Source organism: Epinephelus moara, chromosome 8 (assembly GCF_006386435.1).
Source record: "Epinephelus moara isolate mb chromosome 8, YSFRI_EMoa_1.0, whole genome shotgun sequence".
In the NCBI taxonomy this organism is placed as follows: Eukaryota; Metazoa; Chordata; class Actinopteri; order Perciformes; family Serranidae; genus Epinephelus; species Epinephelus moara.
The window spans coordinates 38,369,438-38,395,282 of NC_065513.1; the positions used below are offsets into that span (position 1 = coordinate 38,369,438).

General features: G+C 40.2%; 2 protein-coding genes across 2 annotated transcripts; both read left to right on the top strand.

Annotated features, from left to right (window-relative positions):
- Positions 1–871: 871 nt before the first annotated feature.
- dmrt3a (doublesex and mab-3 related transcription factor 3a) lies at positions 872–4,864 on the top strand. Its single transcript, XM_050051872.1, has 2 exons — positions 872–1,452; positions 3,466–4,864. Exons 1-2 carry the CDS (start codon positions 1,053–1,055, stop codon positions 4,485–4,487), a joined length of 1,422 nt encoding a protein of 473 aa, XP_049907829.1. The 5' UTR covers positions 872–1,052; the 3' UTR covers positions 4,488–4,864.
- Positions 4,865–16,675: 11,811 nt separating this feature from the next.
- On the top strand, positions 16,676–21,763 carry dmrt2a (doublesex and mab-3 related transcription factor 2a). Its single transcript, XM_050051859.1, has 4 exons — positions 16,676–16,826; positions 17,421–17,837; positions 19,821–19,923; positions 20,387–21,763. The coding sequence occupies exons 2-4, from the start codon at positions 17,466–17,468 to the stop codon at positions 21,481–21,483; spliced, it is 1,572 nt and encodes a 523-aa protein (XP_049907816.1). The 5' UTR covers positions 16,676–16,826; positions 17,421–17,465; the 3' UTR covers positions 21,484–21,763.
- Positions 21,764–25,845: the final 4,082 nt, after the last annotated feature.

The window sequence follows — 25,845 nt, forward strand, 5'->3', positions numbered from 1 at the left end:
ATGAAGTTAAAATGTCTCATTATAGCTGGAGCGTCCAAATCATTATTGCTTAAGAGGACAGTTCAGTTTGGGCTCCAAATGTAGGCTTACACATATTTTTAGGGCTTTTATGACGCTGTTTAGAGTTTGAATTCAGTGTTATTTTTCATGTTGAACTGTTGGATATTAAAAATTGCCATTAGAAGAGAAACTGACTTGTAGTCTTTAACTGTATCTGAACATTTTAATGGATATTAGTTTCATACAGGTACTCTGTTTTCCTTATTTTCCTGCATATTATATATATAATGTTTCATCACAGGCAACTTCTGACAGCTGGGATGCCAACTTTTTGATACTGAGCATCAACAGAGTAGATCATGTGAGATATTTATGATGGTATTTTGAGTAAATGTTGTGTTTTGTTTCATGTTGAATACTAAAACAGACATTTTAAACTCCTGCAACCCTTGTAAAATCCTTTAAGGCATGTTTGTTACATGCAGGGACTCACATATCACAGGCCTGTCCTGCAGTTTGACCTTTTTGGGATCATTTCTGGAGATAATCTTGCAGCTTCCCATCAATAAAGCTCATGTGCTTTTTGAAGAATCTCAAGTTTTCATCAAGTCTTAAAAGCTCTAACATGGAGATAATATGTGTTCCCACTGCAGAATGTTTCTCTAGAAAGTTATTGTCCCGTTTTTAAGAGGAAACTCTACAAACGTGTGAACCTTACAGGGAAACATTATCTGATCCTCACTGGCAGGTTTTTGTTTTCAGTCCCACAGGGACATTTTTTGCAGCGTGCTTTGACGCGAGTGACAGCGTTTGGTTACTCGTCTCCATAAGTGCGTGTCAGCCCTGATGCATATCTGTGCTGTCAGCCGGGGGAAAGGTGGATCCTCCACTACAAGCCAACACCTCTTCTCCTCATCCTGTCATGCGTGTGGCAGAGCAGCTCCATCCAGCTCCATCTCTCTGCTGCTGCTGCTGCCTCTGACAACAACACTCCCGCTCCGCCTCGCCTCTCCGCAGATGAATTTGCGCGTCCTGGAAAACACGTTGACAGAATGAATGGCTACGGGTCCCCCTACCTGTACATGGGGGCTCCGGTGTCTCAGCCCCGGGCCCCGCTGCAGAGGACCCCCAAGTGCGCGCGGTGCCGGAACCACGGCGTGCTTTCGTGGCTCAAAGGTCACAAGCGCTACTGCCGCTTCAAGGACTGCACCTGCGAGAAGTGCATCCTCATCATCGAGCGGCAGCGCGTCATGGCGGCGCAGGTGGCGCTCCGCAGGCAGCAGGCCAACGAGAGTCTGGAGAGCCTCATCCCGGAGTCGCTAAGAGTGCTGCCCGGCATCGGCATACCCGGGGCCGGCGAGGGGAACCAGGGAGCCCCGCCGAGGACGGAGGAGCTGGAGCTGAGGTGGAGCAGCACGGAGCCGGTGCAGGCCGGAGCACAGACATGCACAGGTGGGAGGAAAAAGACGGGAAGAGCTGCGGGAGACAAGTCTGACTTTAACTGTTTAAATTTATCATGAATTATTAATTTTATTCAATGCAATGAAAATGATGTAAAGTGGCAACAGTTAGCAGAAAAAACATGATAGAAATAATTTTAAGCTACCTCTACCATTATTACAGAGATGCTACTACTAACAAATAAAAATAAAATTAATCACAGACAGCCACATTATCACGGGACTACTTTACCAGTAGGCTACACAGTCTGTCTGTTGTGTGAATTGTTTTTAACATTTCACACAACCCTGCAGGAAAATTATGTCACAAAAATCTCTTAATTGGAAATTTAGAAAATTCAACGCATTCCTTTAATTAATAAATAAATGCAAATAAATAAAAAATAAAATTAAAAAATGCAGAAAAATACAAACTACCTTAACATGATGTCATTTGTGTATATTTTTAAGTAATATTTTAGCTACATAAAATCAACTCAAACACATTTTCCTCTTAATTTTGCTTTATTTACAAATGAAAAGACTCATTCAAACCACTTTCAGGGGATTTTTTAAATCACCAAAAACAGATAAGAAATATCAACTGTATTGATTCTCAGGGGAGAAATTCACATTTTACAGCAGCATGAGAGGCTTAGATGTAAGAAAACAGATAAGTGACCATGAAAGAAAATAATGTTTTATTAAATCTATTATTAGGAAGCAAAAGGACAAAATAAAAACTAAACATTTTTACAGAAATATTTTGAAAAATATCTGAATTATTTTTAGGGATGAGAGGGCTTCATTTGCAGATTTGCAGATGGCTTCGTTTTTATTTATTTTTCTAAATCATGCAGTACAATCAATCAAATGGTGTTTGTTTGTTTTTTCAAATAAGATCTCTAAAAAAATAGATTTTAATAAATCATATTTTATTATTGTGCACTTAAGGAAATATCAATCAAACTGGGGATGGTTTATTTGTTTTAACAATATCTTTTATCTGGTTTGCAAATTAACTCCTGGTTCTGGTATTTTTAACTGACTGATATTTTCTTACATATATATTTTAGATTTAGCCTATTTATTTATTGAAAATTGCATTTTTCTTCTTTTTTCTTAAAAAAAAAAAAATATATAATTTTATATATGCCTACAAAAATCCCAAACAGTTATTCAGAAAAAATATCCTGTTTATTTCACGTTATTTTAATTTTTGCTAATATTTGAGACGTGGTCATTTGAAGGCCCTCAATCTGTTTATTTTATTTTATTTTTTTTATTTTTTAATAACAGTTTTAATTTCAGGAGGGCTACATCACTATTTTCCCCTTCTGTTTGTTGTTGAGAAAAGTGGCGAATGTTAAGGTTTTTATGAAAAGATAATGTGCTCAGTAAATCCTCCTACATCATCATCATAATAATAATAATTACTGAATAGCTGAATATGTCCCTCAGTGCATCTGGACCTACTTGTTTTCCCACATTCACCTGACCCCTCTTGTTCTGTGAGACTAAAACATTTGGACACAAGCAGCTGACTCCACACCAGCTCCATCTCCACGCTGACACACGGAGCTGAGTGGTTTAAAAGATTACAGTAATCAGCGGCGGACAGCACCGATCGAATGTCATCGCCATATTTCTCGCAGGAGGTCAACTTCAGATGAAATGTTACCGAGCAACAAGCGATCTGTTTACAAAATGTGGTCAAAAGGCATCGACGGTAGATTCCTCACTGACACACAGTCAGCACTTTGTGTTAACAGCTGTGGAGGGGAGAAAGTGAAGCAAAGCCACATCAGTCTTTGTGTTGGAGACAAGCTGGGGAGTGATTGATTGTGTGTTGCGTTTCCTGTTGAGGAGAGCTTTGGAGTCTGCAAGAAGAGAAGTGCAGAAAATACTTGTTTCTTAAATCAGATTAGTGACTAATGTTTGTTTAATACTGTGCACGCCTCTCCTGCAGGCTGACATGTGTGATCACTGCCCAGACTTGTTCCCTGACTGCTCCCTTGTGTTGCAGAGCCGACAGAGGACGGTGCTGATGAGGGGTCCGGGGGGGAGAACGGGGGCAGCTCCAGTGAGAAGGAGCAGGACCCGGTGAGCTCCCCTGAAGGCTCCAAACCAAACTCCTGCTACACCCCGGAGCCTCCAGAGACGCCCTCCCACCCGGAGGAGAGCCGCTACAGCCTCCCCAAAGCCGGCAGCACTGAGAAGGAGGCCAAAGCGGAGAGTCCTCAGAAGTATCCCGTCAGCCCCGGGGAGCAGAGCGTGCTCATTGAAGGCCTCGCCGGCTCCATCAACCTGCCCTTCAGCCTCCGGGCCAACCGGCCGCCGCTGGAGGTCCTCAAGAAGATCTTCCCCGCTCACAAGCCTCCTGTCCTGGAGCTCATCCTCAGGGGCTGCGGGGGGGATCTGGTGGGGGCCATCGAGGTGCTGCTGTCCAGCCGGAGTCCTGACGGGAGCGCGCACCCGCACGCAGACGCGCACCCAGACGCCCTTTTGCTTCCTTCAAACGGACACCTGTTCGAGCACACGCTGGGCTCCTACCACCCGGTGACCTCCTCCGCCAAGTGGTCGGTGGGCTCCGCTTTCCGCGTCCCCGAGTCCCTCCGGTTCACATCCGACTCCTCATCGGGCGTGGTGTCCACCGGCCCGCTGGGTGTCCCCCTGCAGCACCCGTCCTTCCCGCAGCCCACGCGCTACCCGCTCATGCTGCGCAACTCTCTGACGCGCAGCCAGGCCAGCCCCTTCGTGCACAACGACGTGACTCTGTGGAATACCATGGCCCTGCAGCAGCAGTACCAGCTCCGCTCGGCGGCCCAGTACGTGTCGCCGTTCTCCCCCGCGGCCCCGACCGGCCCCGGTGGCTCCGTGTTCCGCAGCTCCCCCATCCTCCCCTCCAGACCGTCCGAGGAGCAGCGCATCAGCATCCAGGAGGAGAGCTGCACGCTGGGGCCCAAACCCGGCCTGTACTCGCCTGATGAGGAGTACGAAGAGCGCTCCGACTCCGCAGACTCCCGCATCCTGAACTCATCCACCTGAAGAAGCTGCTGATGGATTTAATACAGCAGGGGACACCAAAAATGTATTATTGTGGACGGACATCCGGTGTGTGTGTGTGTGTGTGTGTGTGTGTGTGTGTGTGTGTGTGTGTGTGTGTGTAAAGGGGTCTTTTTCCTGTCTTGTTTGAATTGAACTGTGTCAAGCAATCACCCTTTGATAAGGTGACGTTAATCCTCTTAACGTCACCAGCTCGTGCTTTCAAGATGTCACGTGGACACGACCAAAAACGGATGAATGTAACGTTGTTTTCAAAGTCTGTCATCTACTTCCTGCAAGCATGTTTAGTACTGTGAAAAGTTTCGATGTTAAGGATCATCAATGCATGTGAAGAGTATGCCAAATAAATCTGAGTTTCCCAAATGGATCAGTCTGTTGTCTCCTGTGTCACTGACTGTTACTGATTATTTAATTAAAGGTTATGATGATATGTGAGGAGAAAATGTCATGTGGTATTAATAAGTCTGTTTTTATTGTTTGGTCTTGTTCAGTAATCATTCAGTGTTATGTTAAATTCAGCAGGTTTCTCAATATTTTAGTGAAGCATTTGACTCATTTTATACCCTTCATAAGTAAAATCAGACAAGCAGTAATGTAAAGTAATCAAGTACATTTACTCACGTACTGAAGTACAATCCTGAGGTGCTTGTACTTTGCTTGAGTATTTCCATTTTCTCCTACTTTATACTTCTACTCCACTACATTTGAGAGATTAAATACTGTACTTTTTACTCCACTACATTTGTCTGACAACTTTGCAGACTCAGATTATTGCTCCAAAATACAATTAACAAATAAATTATGATATATTATTACACATTAAGCAGGTTACCAGCTGCAACATTAAATTCTGCCTAATGAGTATTTTTAATTTTGGTACTTAAAGTATATTGTGAGGCAAGTACTTTTACTTAGCGTTCAATTTTGAATGCTTGTAACAGTATTAAAGATCTGAGTACTTCCACCACTGGAGATGAGTGAGCTGAAACATATAGAGTTGCAATGATAGATAAAAAACTGTACTGTGATATGAAAATTGTTGGTATTCATACTGTGTGATAGAACTTTATTTCTCTTGTGCCAGAGAACGCTTCAAATTACAGCAACCACAGTTTTAATGATTCACAACCAGACAGCCAGTGAGTTCCTGAGGTCATGGTCAGTCACTGAGCCCAGTTTTATAACAGTAGAGTTTTAAATATCTGGCAAAATATACAAATATACAAAATAAGAGGTGTTTTCAGGGAGCAGAGGCAAAAACCAGCGCCACAACAAGTACAAGAGTTTCTAAAATGAACTAAAATGGTGGATAAAACAGACTGCGCCTGGTAATGAATGTTATACTGAATTTGATATAACAATTAGAAGTAGTATCTATGGTTATTAGCACGGTATTGTGGAAAAAATAAAGCAATCGGACGGAGTATATCACCCGTGTGTGCACATCTGCTTTCCTCCTCTGCTGTCGGTCAGACTTCTCACACACCTCTATACTTCTAAAAATGGTTTCAGTTTTCAATTATGATCAAGTGTTTAACCACAAAAAAACCCATTTGTTTTCATATCTTTAAAGGTCATTGTAACTATTAGTACTACCAATAGTATATTAATATACAGGGGAAATCTCATACTGTTGCAACCCTAAATCGTACAATAATTAGTGTTCTTTTGAGGACTAAATGCCTGAGCAATATGCAGCTTATCACAACTGTACCATTTTACATATGGAGTATCTGACAAAGTGCAGCTCTGACACACACATCTGAACATGCAGGATTTTTTAAAGCCCCAAATATCACTAGAAAACATAAAAGTAACACTCAAATCATGATCATGTGGATAAACCCAAAGGACTGTAGACTGTGGCCTGTATCTCAAAGCTTATATGACTTCTCATTTTCATCAGTTCAGCATTAAGAAGCGTGCATATACGTGGCTGCAGCTCAGCGTTGGGCCATGTTGGTACAAGTATTCACATCCTTTACTAATACCACACTGTAAAATACTCCAGTACAAGTAAAAGTCCTGCATTCATAACCCTTACTTAAGTTAAAGTATCAGCTAAATGTACTTAAAGTACAAAAAGTAAAAGTAATTGTAACCACTTTTCATGGTGTCAGAAAAACAGCCCTGTTCTCAGCTTTGTGATGATACTTTGTCCAGTTGATCCAAGAGAGTTTTTAAAGAGTTTATTTAGAGTTAGGAGGATTTTCCCAGCACATAAAGGAACACTTCACCCTTCAGTTTATAAGAAATGTATACATTTACAATCACCAAATTTGGATCATTTTCTCTGGACAGACGGGGATGAAAACTGTAATCTGAAAAGTACCTAAAGCTGTCAGATAATTGTGAGGTAAAGAGTGTTGTATAAAGTGGCATAAAATAGAAATCTAATTTGTACAGCCCTTGAGTAAACGTGGTTAGATTCAACCACTGATTTCCAGTAATGGATTGATGTAATATAGAAAACTACATTATATAAATAAATAGTATTGACACATGTGTTATAGTGTTCAGAGTCTGACGTTACCTGTGCAGGTGTCGTTGTTTAAAACAATTTAAGAAATGAAAAACGTTTGAATGAAGGTCATTTTGATGTTTTAAAAGAGATGAGCTTACAGGCAGAGCATCTTTCTATTGGACCCGTCTGGCAATCTTATTGGCTCGTCTGAGTTGCTGTTGTTGCTCACAAGAGGTTTGTAATTAAGCTGCAGTGTTGAGTCACTGGTTGGTTTCTTTAGGAGTCACTCCTGACACAAGTAGATACAAGAATCTGAATTTTACTTGTAAATTAGCAGCTGGAGACTGCTTTGATGAAGTAATGAGATCTTTAACTTCAGTAAAACTAGCAATAGCACAGTGTAAAGATACTTTGTCACAAGAAAAAATATCTTTTTGTGTTTCTTATTGCTACAGTATGTTGGGTATAATGTTGACTTGTCTATGCACTATGTTGTATGTTGTATTTCTCTGGCTGCAGCATGGGTGCAGGGCCCAAGGCAAATTTCAGACTCTGTGTGACAGCAGAGTTAATCTTCATCTTGATCTTCATCTTGCTGTTAACCACTACAAGTCAAGCTGTGTGTGAGAGAGAGAAAGATACTAACTTTAAAGTAATCTTACACATACAACAACACAATAATTTATCAATAAAAACAATCTCCATTTGACTAATGAAGACCTGCAGAAACAAAATTATTTCCTCGTTTCCTCTTGACCATCTCCTTTGGTTTAAACCTGTCAAATGCTGCCATCTAGTGGTGAAACACACCTACATCATGTTTATGTCAAAGGCCAAATCTCATGACTGAACATACACACTGGAGACTTAGAGCAGAATATATGAAGAGATAAAGCTTATAAATACATTGGAAATAAAATAAAGAAATAATATGTTGTCATTAGTGAAATATTTTGTTATTTCAACAGTGGTGTAAGGTAGTTAGGCCCCAGTGCACACTATTATGAAGGACCCCAGTGCACTCTGGGTACTAGTTATGAAGTTAGTGCTGTTAGCTTAAGTTAGCACTTTTGGTGTACAAATCAGCAGTCTAATGTGGAAGTGAGCTGTGTGATATTTCCCTATGCGACCCTCAATCATATGCTGACTCTCTAAATTGGTGCTCAGTCATCCACACTTTGAGCACCCTGAGTATAAAAATGCAGACTGTTTTTTTCTTCTTCATAGAATTAGATAAGATTATCGCTCTCCAGTACTCACTGTAAATATAACACTGGAGCTAGCAGTTAGTTAGCATAGCTTAGCTTAGCATAAAGCAGTGGGGTGATTACATGGGCCCCTGTTGTACCCTGGTTACTAGTTATGAAGCACACACACAGTTTTAGATTTTGCACCTAAACTAGCTGCTGTAAATCATATCATCTCATTACATGATTAAACAGAGACTTGATATTGAACACCAACTTACATACTGCCCAGCAATCATCATAACATATCTGTATATGACAAGAACTACAAAAGAAAGTAGGAAATTATTAGTTTATCTAAGTATTTTTTTTATAGTTTATGTAGAATGAACAGATACTTTTGTTACAGACTGATACTATTTTACAAAGACAGAAAACCATGATGGAGATGGTTTTGCCTTTTGAAGATTTAACATGAGTTCTTCTTTGACCACGTGCATATTTTCAGGTGGCAATAAGGCCCCTCCTCCCCACAGGCCCCAGTGAAACTGCACCCCCTGCACTGTCTATATTTACACCCCTGTATGTCAAACAAAATTAATATCAAATTAGGTTAGTCAGAGCAGTCAAACGAGGAAAGAAAAACATTTTTAGGACTGATGTTGTTGCATTTTTATGATTGATAAAGGGAGTTTTTATCAAATTTTTCTCAACGTCTCCACAGCTTTTAATCCTGATCTTTGCTTAAAGGTATTTTAGCAGTTGTTCTTAAGGGTGGAAAGATTATTTATTTCATCACTGTCTCTACAGCTTTACCAAACCAGTCCAAAAAAGACAACCACACTGTGTGTTTCTAAGTCACTTTGAGAATGTGATTTCTAATCTTTTCTTCTATTGAGGCTGCTTTCATCACTGGAAGTTGCTGCAGTCTGCCGCCTAGTGGGCAAAATGGGTATTTTTACTACTACCATCTTCAGGCCTGCAGGATACTACACAATACTGCTCCTATTGACTTTATTAGGCACTGGTTTTTGCTTCTGCTCCTTGGAAACACTTCTATTTTGTATACTTGTGTGACCCTGACCGAGGGAACCCACTGGTTGTTACTGGTTGTGAATCGTTGAAACTGTGGTTACCATACTTAGTGTTACTGTAATTTGAAGCATTCTCTGGCACAAGAATTTCCTTCAGGATATTTAATGACAACATGCATGTACCGGCAGCAGATGCAGCTTCATCAAATACAGCAGGGAGAAGTCATGCACCATGCATCATCAAACATACGTTTATAAACAGAAAACAAGTCTAAACTGTTTATTCATCATGTTTTATAAGATGCATTTGTTGCATGCCTACATCTTATCAAAACTATAACTTGAATGATAATATTTAAGGGTTTATAAGGTGAAACCTAAAGTAAGGTTTTCCTAAAAGCATATTTATTTGTTTTTTTGCTTATATTGCCCTCAGGTAAGATGTTACTGATAATGACTCACATTCTTATTCACCACAGTGTAAACAGGAAGCAGAATAAGTACTAATGTGAGGTACTTATACTTTACTTTACCTTCTTTTAATGCTGTTTCACACTTATACTCAACGATGTTTCAGAGGGAAATATTCTATTAGGGCACTTTTTACTACACAACAACTGTTTTACAAATCAAACAACAGTTTATACAAGCACAGCTGAATCTACTAGTGGATGAAGTGGTGAGCTGATTTTCATGGTTACACTTTTAGAAATGTAAATGTCTTCTCATTAAATAATTTGTATTTAATTTAAAAAAAAATAATTTTGCAGTTAGTTGGACAGAGCAAACGCTGTGAAGGTGTCACTGTTTTCAATTGTTTTCAAACCAGAAGAATCAATCGACATTATTCCATAATGAAAATAACCATTAGTGCTAGTAATACAGACTTATTTGAATACTTAAAGTGACATTTTCAGTGCAGGACGGAGTAATATTACAGTGTGGTATCAGTACTTTTACTTAAGTTAAGGGTCTGAATACTTCCTCTGCAGCTGAAGGACACGTCCTCCTGTTTGTTGCACATTTTCCAGGAGAGGTCGAGGTGTCAGACAGAGACAAATGTCGTCCCGCCTGGTTTTGTATTCAGCCGCATGTGTTGTCGGTCCATCAGAGGCTAATTAACATAACAGGATCCCCAGTGATCCCAGTGATCCCAGTCTGCTCTTCTGTCTATACACAGCTCCTGTTACACTTTACGGCCTGCACAGCGGGACACTTCCAACAAGATGCTGTTGTTTCAATCAGCCCCAAAGGTAAACTGGACAGCGTGTGAGAAAGTGTCATTATGTGTCTGTGTCTTTCTGCAGGTCGAGCCCATTAAAAGGATCAGCATCAGTTAAAGCCTGTGTACTGACTCACGTCCAGAGGCAGCACCCTAAATAAACATGTACATAAAGAGCTTCTTCTTTTTGGACAGATATTCCCTTGTTTTAGAAAAACAAACACTGGAGCGAGGCCTACAAGACAAACAACATATTACAGTGGCTCCTTCAGGGACACAAACAACACCTCAAGGTGACAATAGATTCCCAAAATGTTCTGATACTGAAGAGACAGATTTAAAACCAGGGTTTGCAACATTTTTTGAACAAATAAAAAATTGAAAAGTTTTTATTATTTCGTATTTGTACATTAACATGTCTGAGGTCCCTTCAAACATCTGTGCACACTCCTACATTACAAGGACCCTTGAAATTCCTTCAGTAACACCTAGAACCCTTTGATTGATCCCTGGAAAGTACTGCAGTAGCCCCACATCCCTGCAGAAAAAAAGGCATTGAAATTACTTCAGTAGCACCTTAAATCCTTTCAAGGATTCAAAAACCCCTGCACTGGCCCAGGAAACAGTTTTACTAAAAACTGAATCTATTCAAGGATCCATAAAACACCCCATGGACCCCCAAACACCTTCAAAGTTCCTTGAAACTTTTTAGTAAAGCCTGGGATATGTTGAAGATTTCCTGAAAACTCCTCAAGGATCCCTGGAACCCCTTTAAAAATGCCTGGAATCCCTTTAAAAATCCTTCACTGGAACTTGAACACCCTTAAGGATTATTGAAACCTCCTCAGACCCCTGCAACAACCCCTGAAATTCTTTCAGTAATACCTAGAAGCCCTTCAAGGATCCCTGGAAACTCCTCAAGGATCTCCATACCTTTACAAAGACCTGAAACCTGTTCAGTAATTCCTGGAATCCATTAAAGGACCCACAGGCACCTGCCAAGGATTCCTGGATCCCCCCAGAGACCCTTGAAACTCACTAAGTAATGCCTGAAATCTTTTTGGGGATCCCTGGATCTCCTTTGAGGATTCTGACACCTCTTCAAGGACCCTGAAAACTTCTAAAGGTCACTGAGACCCTTTTAGTAATGCCTGGAACCAGTCCAAGGGACTCTGGGAACCCGTGAAGAACCCCCAGAACTCTGTAAAGACTCTGAAAGTCTGTGCCTGGAATCCATTTAAGGATTCACGAGACCTCCACATGGACTCCTTAGAGATTTCCAGACCCCCACATGGAGCTAACTTTTTTAGGAATAAATAGACTCTCTTCAAGGAAAATGCAAGGTGTTGTTTTTAGAATTTCAGGGCCTGTTGCAGGGTCTTGGGTTCTTTCAGGAGTTTTAAGGGTCCTTTATGGGGGTTTGAGGAAGCTCCACTTCTGGTCTTTGAAGAGTCAAGGGATCCCAGGCATTTTACAGGGATTCCAGTGATCTTTTCAGGGGTCTTTGGATGTTTTAGAAGTTTTCAGAGTCCTTGGAGAGATTTCAGAATCACTGCATGAGATCCAGGGATCATTGGAAGGGTCCTGGGGTCCTTGAATAGATTCCAGGCAATACTGAGAGCGTTTCAGGCCTTTAGCAGAGTTATGGGGATTCTTGAAGAGCTCCTGGAGTACTTGAAGGGGTTCCAGGCATTAATTTCAGGGTCTCTTGAGGATTCTGTGGATCTCTCAGGAGTTTGCAGTGATTCTTGAATAAATTCCAGGAGTATGGGGAGTCATTGAAGGGGCACACAAGGAGCTACCTTGAAGGGATTCCAGGTAATATTGAATAAAGTTCCTTTGAGCCTCTTCTAGACACTCCGGGACACAGGCCTAACCCTGGATGTCTTTACAGCATGCATGAGATTCCTTCAAGGGACCCTGCAAGATCCTAAAAGATTCCTGGAACCCCATTCAAGGACCTGTGGAGGCCCCCCGCCCCACACAGCCATAATGAGCCCGCGGACACAGACAACACGTTTCACCTGGAGGGTCCAGCTCGGTGCGGATCCTCCTGTCCGACCGTCCTGCAGCTCCCGACATCAAAGCATTCCTGGTGTGGAAGCTGCACCCCGGGGTGGCCGCTCATAACCTCCGTAATAAATTAAGACGAAGTGGCAAATAAAGCTGCACCTGCAGGCCTGACGTCTTCACCTCCAACACATGGAGGAGCCGTTAGGAGGCACTGACCTCAGCTGGAGAAAAAATTACATCAAATCAACCACTTTCAGAAGACACAATGTTTTTCTACATTTAATTACAGACTTGAAAATGTGTTTTTCTACAACTCTACGGCCACAATGATTTTCTGACAGGATAATAAATTAAATTTGAATTTAAAATAGTGAAGCAATTAAAGATACAAAGCCACGACGTATGAAAATAATCCATGAAATAACAGTAAACAGATTCCTGAACAAATACAAGCCTGGCAGATATAAACCATTTTTAATAAAACATAATAATGTTATAATTAGGTTATTAATAATTCCATTATAGACAGTATAAAAACGATTACAGTAAAATAAATAAATAAAAAATAACTAGATTTTTTAGCAGGATACCAGCTATGAAAAGGCATTTTCAGTGTTTTTATATAGGCTACAAAATACGTATAAAAAAGTTTAATAGCTGAAATTAAGAAAATAAAAGAAACTATTTCATTTTAAAATGCCACTATAGGCCTCTTGCACTTAAATATTGCTTTAGTTTTTTGTTTAATTTAATTTAATTCAATTTTATTTTATTTTGTTTTATTTCATTTTATTTTTTATTTTATTATTATTATTTTTTTATTATTATTTTTTTTATTTTGAAGCTGTGAAACTATTTCCAAGCCAAACACGACACCCTACCTTTTATTCTGAATACACTACACAGTGTATTCTCCCTTTTTTAAAACGTCGCTTAGTTCGTTAATTTCACATCACAAGTCCCTAAACGGACAAAAGGTTTGAGTCAACATTATTTTCCACGTTGCAGAAGCCCGCGTGGATGCCTGCATTGTCCCGTTGTCAGTTCCCATGGAAGTCAGTTGGCGCTGAGTAAATGTTAAGATGTCTCTTTTTTGTTTTTGACTCAGGCTCTCAGTCAACAAGCTGCAAACAAAGAGCCAAACATAGAAAGTTGTGCACATTCAGGAGTCACCGGTCACACACCCAAAATGAGGTATGTGACGTACTGTACACGAATTTAACCCGATTTATTCTTTTAAATTATTATTCTGATAAAGGTAATACCATAAGTAACATAGGCTGTGCAATGTACGTTAAAGTTTTGCAAAAATAAAGGTTTTAAAAGCAGATGTGTGCTTTTATTCTTAGAGGGATTAAATGTCCTAATTTTTGTATCGGTTTTAAATTAAAACGTAAAATGTTTCTTATATTTCTAAGGGTTTGACTTAAGGGTCACTGTGTGATATATGAGTTAAGGGTTTTTTCAGGGGTTAAGAATTAAGGGAAAACTTGCCTTTAGTGTTGAGATCAATTAAAGGTTGAGGCAGCATATTTAAGGTGTGTGTGTGTGTGTGTGTGTGTGTGTGTGTGTGTGTGTGTGTGTGTGTGTGTGTGTGTGTGTGTGTGTGTGCATGCTGACATGGTGTTTTTGAGTCAGGTGTGATTGTTGTGAAAACACTGTAATCATCCTGAGTGGGCTCTGGCAGCAGCACAGACTGTAACAAGCTGCAGGACACATTTATCACCTGTCTATCTGCTCTGTGGCAGCACGGCCGTTTAATCTGTCATCTGTGTAAACATGATATACTGACAGAGATCAGACACTTTGTGCAGGATACAGTGTATATAATGTCATCACTGAGATCTATAGTATGTTCTTGATGTGTGTGGTTAAAACCTTAATAACAGGCTGTGTTTCAACAGATCTGCACTGCATGGGATATTCTTACGTTATTGCAAACTATACAGATTTTAACCTGCTGTTGGCACATCTGTAAAAAGGATTTCTGGATTATTTCCAAGATGATAAGAGCTAAAAATTAAATATGTTGAATTGCAAAATAGCCTACATGAAAATAACTGATCTGAAAAGGGGACTGCATGTGTTTTTTATCCTTCAACAGGAGGTCCGGGGCCCATCAGGGGGCCACCAAAATATTGTTTGAAATGTTTGTTCTTCCTTTAAAAAATCAAAATGTGTCTGAAAATACACATTAACACAAAGCCACACAAACATTTTGCCCTTTGCAACAGGTTGAAGTTGATATGGCCTGTCGTCGTTATTAAAACATGGAAAATATAACATAGTGTACATAAATATTACACTGAACAAACCAAATCCTTCCTAGCTAGTGTCAAATCTAGTGCCTGTGTGTTTAAGATTTAGTTTGACCCCAAACCACATCTTATGCCCTCTGACTGACACAAACCTGATGTTTATGGTGCAAGAAAGGACCGTTAACATAAATAAATGGAACAACCTCCATCCACTCAGTTCAATAGGGGGTCCCTGCTCCAGATCTCTCTCAGCTGAGGGGTCCTTGGACTGAAAAGTGTTAAAGACGTCTGAATTAAAAGATTATTTGTGGCCTAATTTACCTGTTCAGAGTAGTTTCACGTCTTTAACACACAACAGAAATCTATGGGCTAAATTAGCAAACACTGAAATTTTATGGATGAATAGATTTCACATCAGCGAATGCCAAAGTGGTGATATCAGTTATTTTAAGTTAACATTTCTCTTTACTTTGACAACCTAATTATTATCAGGCTGTTTGTCACCTCATTACATAAAGTGTCTTCTCACCCAATCAAAAAAGTAATACGTCAGGACAGGGGTCGACCGGAGGAGTTATTTTAGTCCAAAAAAATTTTAATCTGTGTGGAGCTGCAAAATATATTTGAGCCTTACAATAAAGGTAACTCAGCCTTATTAAGTCTAAACCCAGCTGGCACACAACCGACCTCCAACGATGAAATGTGGTTGAAATTATGTCACAATGTTTAATCCTGATGGTTGTAAAATGGTTAACAAAACTCTCATAAATCAACATTGAAATTTCAGATTGATCCATTTCAACGTTGAAACAATTTTAAAACAACGTCTAAACACTGACACAACATTGTGAAATCAACGTTGATTCATCTTTCAGAATCAAAACATGATTCAACCACAGTGTATGATGTTTTAGTTTAGTTTTTTAATTTAGTTTAGTTTATTTGAAAGGGACAATGCACATTAATAAACACTGTGTACAAAAAAACCCCCACACATGTAAATGCACTCGAATTAGCTTAAAAAGCTAGTTTTCATCGATTGTCCCTTTGCCAGTTTGTACAAGGCAACCTTTAATTTGATTCAACGATGCCAGTTTATCAACATTACTAGTAATTATCAGTATGTTACCATAAGGTGGCTACTCTGCAGTGTTTATGAATACCTTGCAGTGACAGTAAACAAACCTGTCAATGTGCTAGGCTATTAAATTCAATATTTCCCTCCAAGACTTTTTTTCTGTCTGGATTTGGACTCCACAGCTAGCTTCGCGAGGGAGACTGAGGACAAGCATCGCTATTGATGTTTGGCAAACTTTAGAGAAAAGGTGCAGGCCGTAGACTTGGCAGGTTGTTAAAACATTTGTTGAATTTGTCGTAGGCCTTTGGGTTACACATTTTTACAGTTGGGTGATGTAAGAATCCCTGCAGGCCTACAACCATGATAAATAAAAATTTAAATGTTCAGAAATAACTGATTAATTTCAGTGTAGCTTAATTTCTGGTTGAAGTCACAGGAAGCCATTGCAGAGGGGTGAAAGAGCTGCACACGCTGAATTAGGAAAATTCAATCTTCTCCCAGGCAATAAATAAAAAAGTTAGACATCTTAACATCTGTAAAAAAAAGACAAAGAAACTATTAAGGGCACAAGCTAGCTTTGTTTTTGATAATTAGCTGTGGCAATACACAAACAACAGTGTTTTATAAGGGAAATGTTTTTTTAAAATCAATACTACACGGGGGCACTAAAAACTATTTATTTATTTTTAATTTTTAAAAATTATTTAACTTTATAAACATGAAAATCGTGTTAAATTACTCCAGAGTAAACTCTGCTGTGGCAAATGAATGCTTACTGTTAACCCTCCTCCCCGCCCGGATAACTGCTCGTAATCCTATTGGTCGCCGCGTGTTTGCGAGCAGCCAATCAGAGGGCAGAGAGCGCAGACTGCAGCGGTTCATAGGAGCGGCGCTCTGAGTGTTTCCTTCAGAGGAGACTTGTCTGCGTGCGGAGACTGACACTCATTCACACACTCAATTAACAGCTAATTACAAGCCTGGACTGTGTATGTGTATGTATGTGTGTGTGTGTGTGCGTCACACGCTGCTGCAGAGACCCTGGACTTTGATCATCAACCTCTGGAGGTAAAATGGACTCTTATGTTTGCATGTTAATTTGAGCAGTGAGCCAAGTATTGAGGATTAATATGACTTTATGAGGTTTGTTGCACACAGACCAGTTAATGGGCTGATGTGATCAATCATGACGAGTCTCTTGATGTGATTTATTCTATGCTTCCAATAATAGATTTTCATATTTGCTTTCTGACATTTGTAGGCTGCAAATTAAATATGCTTTTTTCTAGTTTTATCTTCTGCAAAATCTTAAACAAAGTGCAAACTGTCCACAGTACTGATAATATACTGATGGATGTTTTTCTGCACTTTCTAGATTTTAAGGAATATCTTTCCAACATATTTTTGCAAATCAATAAATAAAATTAGTTTTTTTTCCAAATATCTTTTTTATTTGTGCATGGTTTAGTTAATATTTTAAAAACAAGTTATACCCTACTGCTCATAGGTTGATTAAACAATCAGGAAAATAATTCAAGCTCAGTTATTTTAGATTTATGGATTAATTTTGCTTCCACGTGAGGTGATGTGTATTTATTATTAGGTCATTTATTCAAGTGCAATAAAACGCCCATAATAATAGTCATAATTATTTGTCTCCAGACATAACCTGGGTGCACAGACAGCCGGCGGAGGACTCGGACAGACATGTCAGACAACGCCGGTTGCGAGTTCGAGATCGACGTGGAGAGCCTGGAGACGGAGAGCGACGACCTGGCCGACCCCTCCAGCCGCCCGGGCTCGGCGCCGCTCGGCCACGCCGCCTCCGAGGACGACGGAGACGGCAGCAAGGGCGACGACAAGCCGGGCCCCAGCGGCATGTGTCCCGGGGACCAGAGGAAGCTGAGCCGGACTCCGAAGTGCGCGCGCTGCCGCAACCACGGCGTGGTGTCCTGCCTGAAGGGACACAAGCGCTTCTGCCGCTGGAGGGACTGCCAGTGCGCCAACTGCCTGCTGGTGGTGGAGAGGCAGCGGGTGATGGCGGCGCAGGTGGCCCTGAGGAGGCAGCAGGCTACGGAGGTAGGCCCGGAGTGTGTGTGGATGAATGTGCATGGATTTCAATGCTGTTATTAAAGACTGGAACCTTCGCTTTAAAGCTGTGATGCGTTCAAGTGCTTTTATTCAGCAGCACTTAATTAAAAAAAATAAGACCCCACAATATCAGTTATTTCACTTTATTTCATGACAGCAGTAACCTAATGCTGTTAAACACACAGGATGAACAACTGAATCCTAAGAAGCCTTCAGGTTTAGTCCCTCTGCGTTTTTCTGCTGAGAGGATTTCCAGGAAATGTTGTTCCTGCTTCTCACAGCCTGAGTCAGGAGCACTTCTCACCACTGCTTTATTTACTTTGTGAATCCAGTGGCTCAGTCACTGCTGTCCACACACACACTGCACATCACATGTCTACTCAGGCTTCTTCAGGGGAAATCAATGTTAAACATGCAAACATGTCTTTAAAATTTAACACACATCATCATCAAATGTCACAACAACAATATTTGTATCATTATGAGCAGTGGTTATAGACTGCACGCTCTCCACCGTCTGATTTATAGGGTTCACTTACACATTATTTATACGTGGCCAGCTCATGATTATGGCATTCTGACTTGGAGATTTAGACGCTCTGATTACTGACCTGTGACCTTTGAATGGTTAAGAAAGTGTGACTTCATTTAAGCTTCAAACAGTCCTCATATTTTACCTAATTAATCTTTATATTACAGTCAAATATGAAGTCTTTATTTGCTCTTTTTTATTGATTTGAGCTGCAGTGCAACATCAGCGATTCCTTTTCTGACTATGACAGGCATAAAAAGGTGAACAAGTTTGTCTGTGCTGATATATCAGTAGTAATACACTCCAGATAAAAGAAATCGGGCGTTACCGTCAAGCACCGCTGAGTTATATAAGTGCACATAAATTAACAAAAAAAAATCACAGCTGGGAAGAAGTTCTCTGTGACACATGCTGCATGGCTTCAGTTGTAAACAACCAGTACAGCATAATTTTAATTCTCTTCTTTCAGACAACACAGAGTTACCGTCTTTATTTTTCAAAGTCAAACATTAGCTGCTAAAAAAACCCGATTTAAACATGACTTTCCAATTTTAGATATAGATTTAGGTTTGAAGATTGAGCATGCATTGGATCAGATTCATGCTCAGGATTTAATGTAGCTCTTTAATATGCATTACCTTAACTCTTTGTTTGACTAAATGAACATGGATGTCAATCAGTGGTGCTCAAAGTGACGTGTCAGGATCCCTGAGGGGTTCCTAATGTTGTCCCAGCAAATAAACAGTCATCATTTAATATCAATAAAAGCTTATTTACACAGTTTAATTGGAGAATGTAAAAAGAAATGTTCTCTTACAGCCTATCCCGACAATTATACATTTCCATCTTTGCTTGTAAACAAATACAAATCCCTTTTATGATGTCCTTAAACACCATATATATATATGTGTGTGTGTGTTTGTGTGTTTTGACTGTGGTGGTGACATTCAAATATTTGAGAATGTCTGCGGTGAAATAATGAACCACGTCAGCTGTGGTATTTTAAAGATGATACCAGATGGGAGTTTTTATGTTTGAGTGTGTGTGCGTGCATGTGTGTGAACGCTGAATGCATAACTTTTATTACACGGTCCAAAACTGCAGTTTGTAGCAATGCAATCAGGTTTAGTTGTAAATTTATCTCATTTTTAAAATGGCACAAAGCAATGCATGTAACATAATGTTTATCTTTAACTTAAAGGTAACTGATAGGCCACATCTTATGTTCAGTTTCTCAACATGCTGATCCTGCTTTAACATATTTAAAGGCAGTTAATCAGTATCGTGACTCATATTTTAAGAACTTGACTATGAAGGAGTTGGATTATATTATCCAAACACATGTGACTTTAGCTGTGACAAATCAGGCATTTTAGAGGATTAAGAAAAACCTCCTGACAGCACGTCTTTAGTCATTTTTTATTTTCTCTGTTCATCAGGATAAGAAAGGAATATCTGGGAAACAAATTCCAGCAGAGAGGAGGACGATATATCAGCGACACATCCGACCGTCGACCATGCTCGCCAAAAGCATCCTCGAAGGTAACAAGGCAGCAAACCTGACAAATAGACACATGTTTTATTTATTTCTTTGTAATAGATGTTTCTGATCTTTTCCTGTGTCTCTTGGCTCGTCCTCTGTCCCTGTTTAACTCGGATACAACTTGTGTTTCTCCTCTAGCTTGTCTTGGATTTCTGTCTTTTTCCACTAACAGCACAACAGTGATCAGGACTTGTTAACCTCTGTAAGCAGTGACTTGATAAACCTTTTTGGCATGCAATAAGTTTACTATAATTCACATCTCTGACACTCACAACATGCAAATATGATTTAATTGCTGAGCATGATTTATATTTTCTTCAAGCCACACTAAAATTCCTCTTTGTTGCAGTTTTGCATGTTTGTGAGTGAGAACATTTCTGCAGCATGCTCGACATCAGCTTTAATCCAAAACACATTGACAATCATAAACCTTGAATTAACTGTGGGTTCCTCTGATGACAGGATACCGTCCGGTGCAGACTGATCCATTCCTGGCGGCCAACCCGTCTCTTCCCCCACCGCTGAGCGATCGCATGAGGAAGAGAAGGGCCTTCGCCGACAAGGAGCTGGAAACCATCATGCTGGAGCGGGAGTACAAAGAACGAGAGCTGCTGGAGAACAGCCAGGCGGCCTCGCTCATCTTCCCCAACAGTATGGCCCACCACGCTGCAGAGTACAACTACAAGACGGCCTACTCACCAGCAGGTCAGGTCGAGCCGCAGCCCAAAGAGCTGTGCAACTTCCTCGGCCCGAACTGCCTGGATCTGTCCATGCAGTACCCTGCCGCCTCGGCCAACGTTGAGCTAATCTCCTCCAATGTTAGCGTGGCCACCACCTACCGCCACTACCCGCTGCAGCCATCACGAGGAGGCTTCATGATGTGGCCCCGCGGTGCAGCCAACCTGGGTGATGCCCTGCTCTATCAGCAGTGCCTGTTCAACGCCACGGCGGTGCAGAACATGAAGCCAGGCGCTGTGTGGGAGCCGAAGGTGATGCCTGCTGAGAGCCAGCCGCCAGAGCAGGAGGCTGCGGCTGCTCTCGCCGCCAAACTGGAGGGATCCCGAGCAGCTGCACTGCAGGATTCATCAGACCCTCAACGGGCTGATCCCAAACCTCCCGCTGTCACCCAGGGGGGGCAGAGGGAGTGCTCAGCATTCTCTCCACCTAAGAGAAGCTTCGGACAATCCTTCCCCAACAACTCTCATTCCCAAAACTCCAGCCAAGTCCTGAACAAGCTGAGCAAGGACAGCACTAAGCTTTCCATGAAACTCAACTCCTTTCACTCCCTCATCCAGCACTCGCTGAGTGAGAAAACCAGCGGAGGGGCAGGGCTGGAGCTCGGAGCTCCGTACTGCAAAGAGCTCTTAGAGGAGGCCGCCCGAAAGTTCAGGGAGGGCTCCGCCAAAGACATTCAGGCCGTGAAAATCACCGACAGGTACGGCAAAGACTTTCTGTCCAAGCCTGTGGGGACCAAGATGGCGTCCAGTGAGTCTTTGTCCTTCTCTGTGGAGGCCATACTGAAGAGACCCACACCTGCCATGAGTCGAGCATTCCATTAATTTCCATTAAGTGTCTTTTCTTGCACTATAAACATCAGGTTTGTCTCAGTCAGAGGGCATCTCATCTCAAGTTGTGGTTTTGGGCTCAAACTAAATCTTAAACACACAGGCACTGCGTTAGACACCAGCTAGAAAGGATTTGTTTTTTCCCGATGTAATATTTATGTACAGTATATTATATTTTCCATGTGCATGTTTTATTATTAACGTTATTGTGTAGAGTATTTAAACATTATCCCGATGTTTTTCTCATGTCAATAAACTTTAAAAGACTGAACTCTTTCCATAAAAAGTCTTGCATTTCATTTAATGCTCCAGTTATGACATGTTTAACTGTGAACAGGTTTTTGTTTGGGTCAGAAGTTAGTCTGCAGCCACTAATAAATCACTATGGTTTTTACATTTGTGACAGTTCACAACAAACAGGACATAAAGGACTAATAAAAAAATGACTTATCTTACACAAACAAAACCCATCAGGTAGACAGTAATTTATTTTTTAATTTCTCTGGGAGTTTTGTAAAATAAAAATAGGTGCTATAAACAGTCTGACGGCAATTTTCTATCATTTATTATTTGAAAAAAATGCAACTTTTTTTATCTTATTTTGACATCTTGAATTTTGTGAATAGTGAGATTTTCAAAATAAGTGCGTATATTCAGATTGCATGTGTGTGTTGTTGGAACAGTGCCAGTTTTCACTAACTTAAATCCTAAAACAGCGGACGCATTACCACCTCTTGAGCACTGGGCATTTTGAATAACTAGAAATAAATTTAAGAAGTGAATTTATACTATAAAATACAAGTAAAATGTTTTTTGTTTTTTTTTTATATTTGATGCCACAAGTCCTTCAGAGATAGCTCTAAATATTTTTTATTTTCTGTTTTTATTTTGGATCTCATTTAACTGTAATTTTATGTTAAATCCTAAAATATTTTTTTATAAAATAAAGCAGAAAATCTTGTCAAAATGGTAAAATTCAACAAAATAAGAGCACTGGAGTTGTATTTCAATGAAATTATACAGATGTGGATTTTATTTCAGATTAATCCCAAGTCATTTGGACATTAAATTAAGTCACAATATCTTGATATTAACAGAACGATAAAACACAAAGGTGTTTTGACAGCAAATATTTAACTTTGTGTAACAACGCTGTAAACCCAGCCTCATTGAGACTCATTAAAGGATTATAAGCGGATTGTTTTATCACATTGCATATTTGCATAAGCACAAATCACGCAACCAAAACACATAAATGAAGTGTGGACGTGGACTAACTGTTCTGCAGAGAGGTTTGAAACATGATATCAGCCCATAAATCTGTGAGCAGCATCATCTCATCCGTTCAAGATGCATTTCTCCACTCATTCCTTTCCAGTTACGGACTCTCAGTGTGTGTGTGTGTGTGTGTGTGTGTGTGCGTGTGTGTGTGTGTGTGTGTGTGTGTGAGTGTGCGTCCACGCTGAAAGACAGCTTCAAACATAGGTTTCACATGAGCTGCAGAACACTGATCCGTGCAATAATGAACAAGACGAGAGGTGAAAGAAAAAAAAGTCACTAATCTCTCCTTTCTGGCACAAACGTCCACATTTCATCGACGGGAGTCTGAAGCCAAACCACTTTAAAGCTCTATTTTCTTATCACTTTACTTTTTTTTTCCTTCCTCGGCTGTTAAGCCCACTGAGAAATCTCGTGTCAGGAGGAGATTGTGGATGTGTGATGGGTTCAAAGAGAGTCCTGCTGCTGCTGCTGCTGTAATTGGATTTGGGCTGACGATGACATTTTGTGTCACCACAGAGAGCTGACATCATTTTAAGCCTTTGGTGTTGATTCTTTTTTACAGTGTATGTGTGTGTGTGAGAGAAAGAGAGACACAGTGCATTCATGGTTGTTTTGATATCAGACTAAAAACACTAGAGAAAAAACACATTCCCATTATAAATTGGTCGTCTTCACTTTTTTAATCAGAATTTTTCCATTTTGTTTATTGTGATTTTTCTGTTGTTTCTACTGGTTTACCTTTTTTGGAAATACACAATAAAATGTGTGCCTTTTTTAATATATGTGTGTGTGTGGTGTGCGTGCATGAAAGAATACAGTTCTTCTTAAGGAGAGACAACAAATTTCGTTGTATGCTACCTGCAATGACAGTAAAGACATTCTTATTCTAATTCCAATATATTTACGGTGCTCTGAATGTCCAAATGGTACTTTCAACAGAGATCTGAACTCATGAACACTTTGAGCCAGAGTGCACTCTGGCAGTCAGACCCTAGGGCTAGCTTTTCCCCTCTGTTTCCTGTCTGTATGCTAGGCTAAGCTAACTGTTGAAAACTCAGATCAATATGTGAAGTGAACCGAGGGTTAAATCTGTTTTTGTTAAAACTTTGATGCTGTTTATGGTGCTTGCCTTGTATTTCCACGTTTCCAGATTTGCTTGTACTGCTTTTCTTGTTAATTTGACATTCTGTTTGTCTTTATTTGTTAGCATACACTGTTCTGTTTTCCTAAACCCAACCACATAAGTGTGTTGGCCAAACGTAACCCTATGTATGTGTGTGTTGTTGAAGGAAAAAAAAGTTTGCTTTGTTGTACTGACGTATAGTGCATTTATTCTGAAAGAGGCTGTGTGTAAATGTTAAGTGTCCTGTGAAAACAGAAGTGTATTTTGAAAGAAGACAATGCATGTAACAGGCAGAACTTGATTCTACTTCTCTGAACATCAACAACCCACACACCCAGGGTACCTTGCATGTCGTATGTGGACATGGAAAGTCCATGACCAAATGTCTGTGTGATGAGGTCGGAGTGAGAATGTGTTGTTTTATTCTGGTGTGTTAAGTTTGATGTCAGGAATGGTTTGTAAACAGTGGAAAGCAGCATGGAGGCCAAATGTTTTGGCGGTTACTTCTTTTGTCTTATATCTGTTACTTATTCACTGCCAGTGTTGCATCTAGTGCTACTGGAGGAATGAAATCACCATTGCATGTTGGTTCTGTCTGTAACAGGCATCATAGCGTTGTGGGATGACCCCTGGTTGTCATGTTTCCATCAATGCCGATCAGAGCTGGAGCTGATAAATACCTGTGACTGCAGAGTAAGTTGTCCCTGGAATAAATGCTGATTGTAACCATTCCCATTTAAGACAAAAGCCAGATGTTTGAGCATGTTACACTCTAAAAATGATTCATTGGGTTAGTGGATAACGCTTAAAATAAAAAACATTTAAAGCATAAAAAAGAGTTATGTTTGTTACATTAATGTGTTTAAATCAGCTGGCAATTTATTTTAAGACGGTCAAAATCAACATTTTTGACATTTTTGAGTAGGATGGAATTTAAATAAATAAGTTTGAATAAAACAGTTTGACCACTAAATGTCATGATAATATTAAGTTGGCTCAACATAATTAAGCATTTTGAGATCAAAACAAATCATGTTGGTTGGACATATTAACTGAGTTTGTCAGATTATAAAATGCTCATAGGATTAACTGTGTAAGGCCAGAGTTGGAACTACTGAAAAAGATGCATGCAAATTGACCCTTTGCTAAGCCCCGCCCCCCTTAGTTACTGTTGCCACGTCCGTCAAGCTTTCGCTCCTAGCATGAGAAATATGGAGTTTTCAGTGATATCAGTGAGAGATATTCCAAAGGAAATAACATCAAATTTCTGGAAAAACTGTTCGGAGATATAAGAGAGAAGCAAACAGAAAGGTCTTCAATATGCATGTGAGAGCTACATTCACAATATCACCTGCTGGCGGAGTATAAAAGAGCTACATTCACAATATCACCTGCTGGCGGAGTATAAATCACGAGAACATTAAAATAGAGGGAAAAGCTCACCAGTCGCAATGCAAGGACAAAGAAGGTTCTTGTACAGCAGGGTAAGTCAATATATGGTTTCAATTTAAGTTAATGTTGAGTTATGTTCCCTCCTTGGGGCAGACAAAGGGAGAGCAGCTAGCACACAAAAATTTAGCGTTAGCTTACGTTAGTTAGCATCATAACTTGGAACAAACGTAGGTGTTTTTATTGATCTTTGCTGGATTCAGCTGTTCGTGTGGTCTTCCACACTGTTTCAGCCATATCTTCCTTGGGTCTTGGGCTTGGGGAAGGGGAAAAAATTCAACACCACCTTCGACACTTTTTGGGTATCAGGTGTTGGACTTGAAGGTAACGTTACCGTATGCATGCCGCTTCGGCATATTAGCTTCTACTGAAAACTTGACGGACCTCTCGGTTGCTACACACGGTTGCTAATGTAGGATTGGACAGTAGCTGTGTTTGAAATTGCTCCCTATCACGGATAAAGTGCACTATATAGTGTGTTCGCCATTTTGTAGTGTTGTTCA

Bases quoted from the DNA above. Each gene is read 5' to 3' on its own strand.
- dmrt3a (XM_050051872.1), top strand. From the start codon at position 1,053: ATGAATGGCTACGGGTCCCCCTACCTGTACATGGGGGCTCCGGTGTCT. The intron at 1,453-3,465 runs GTGGGAGGAAAA...CTTGTGTTGCAG, and splicing joins CGGAGCACAGACATGCACAG to AGCCGACAGAGGACGGTGCT.
- dmrt2a (XM_050051859.1), top strand. From the start codon at position 17,466: ATGTCAGACAACGCCGGTTGCGAGTTCGAGATCGACGTGGAGAGCCTG. The intron at 17,838-19,820 runs GTAGGCCCGGAG...TCTGTTCATCAG, and splicing joins GGAGGCAGCAGGCTACGGAG to GATAAGAAAGGAATATCTGG. The intron at 19,924-20,386 runs GTAACAAGGCAG...CTCTGATGACAG, and splicing joins CGCCAAAAGCATCCTCGAAG to GATACCGTCCGGTGCAGACT.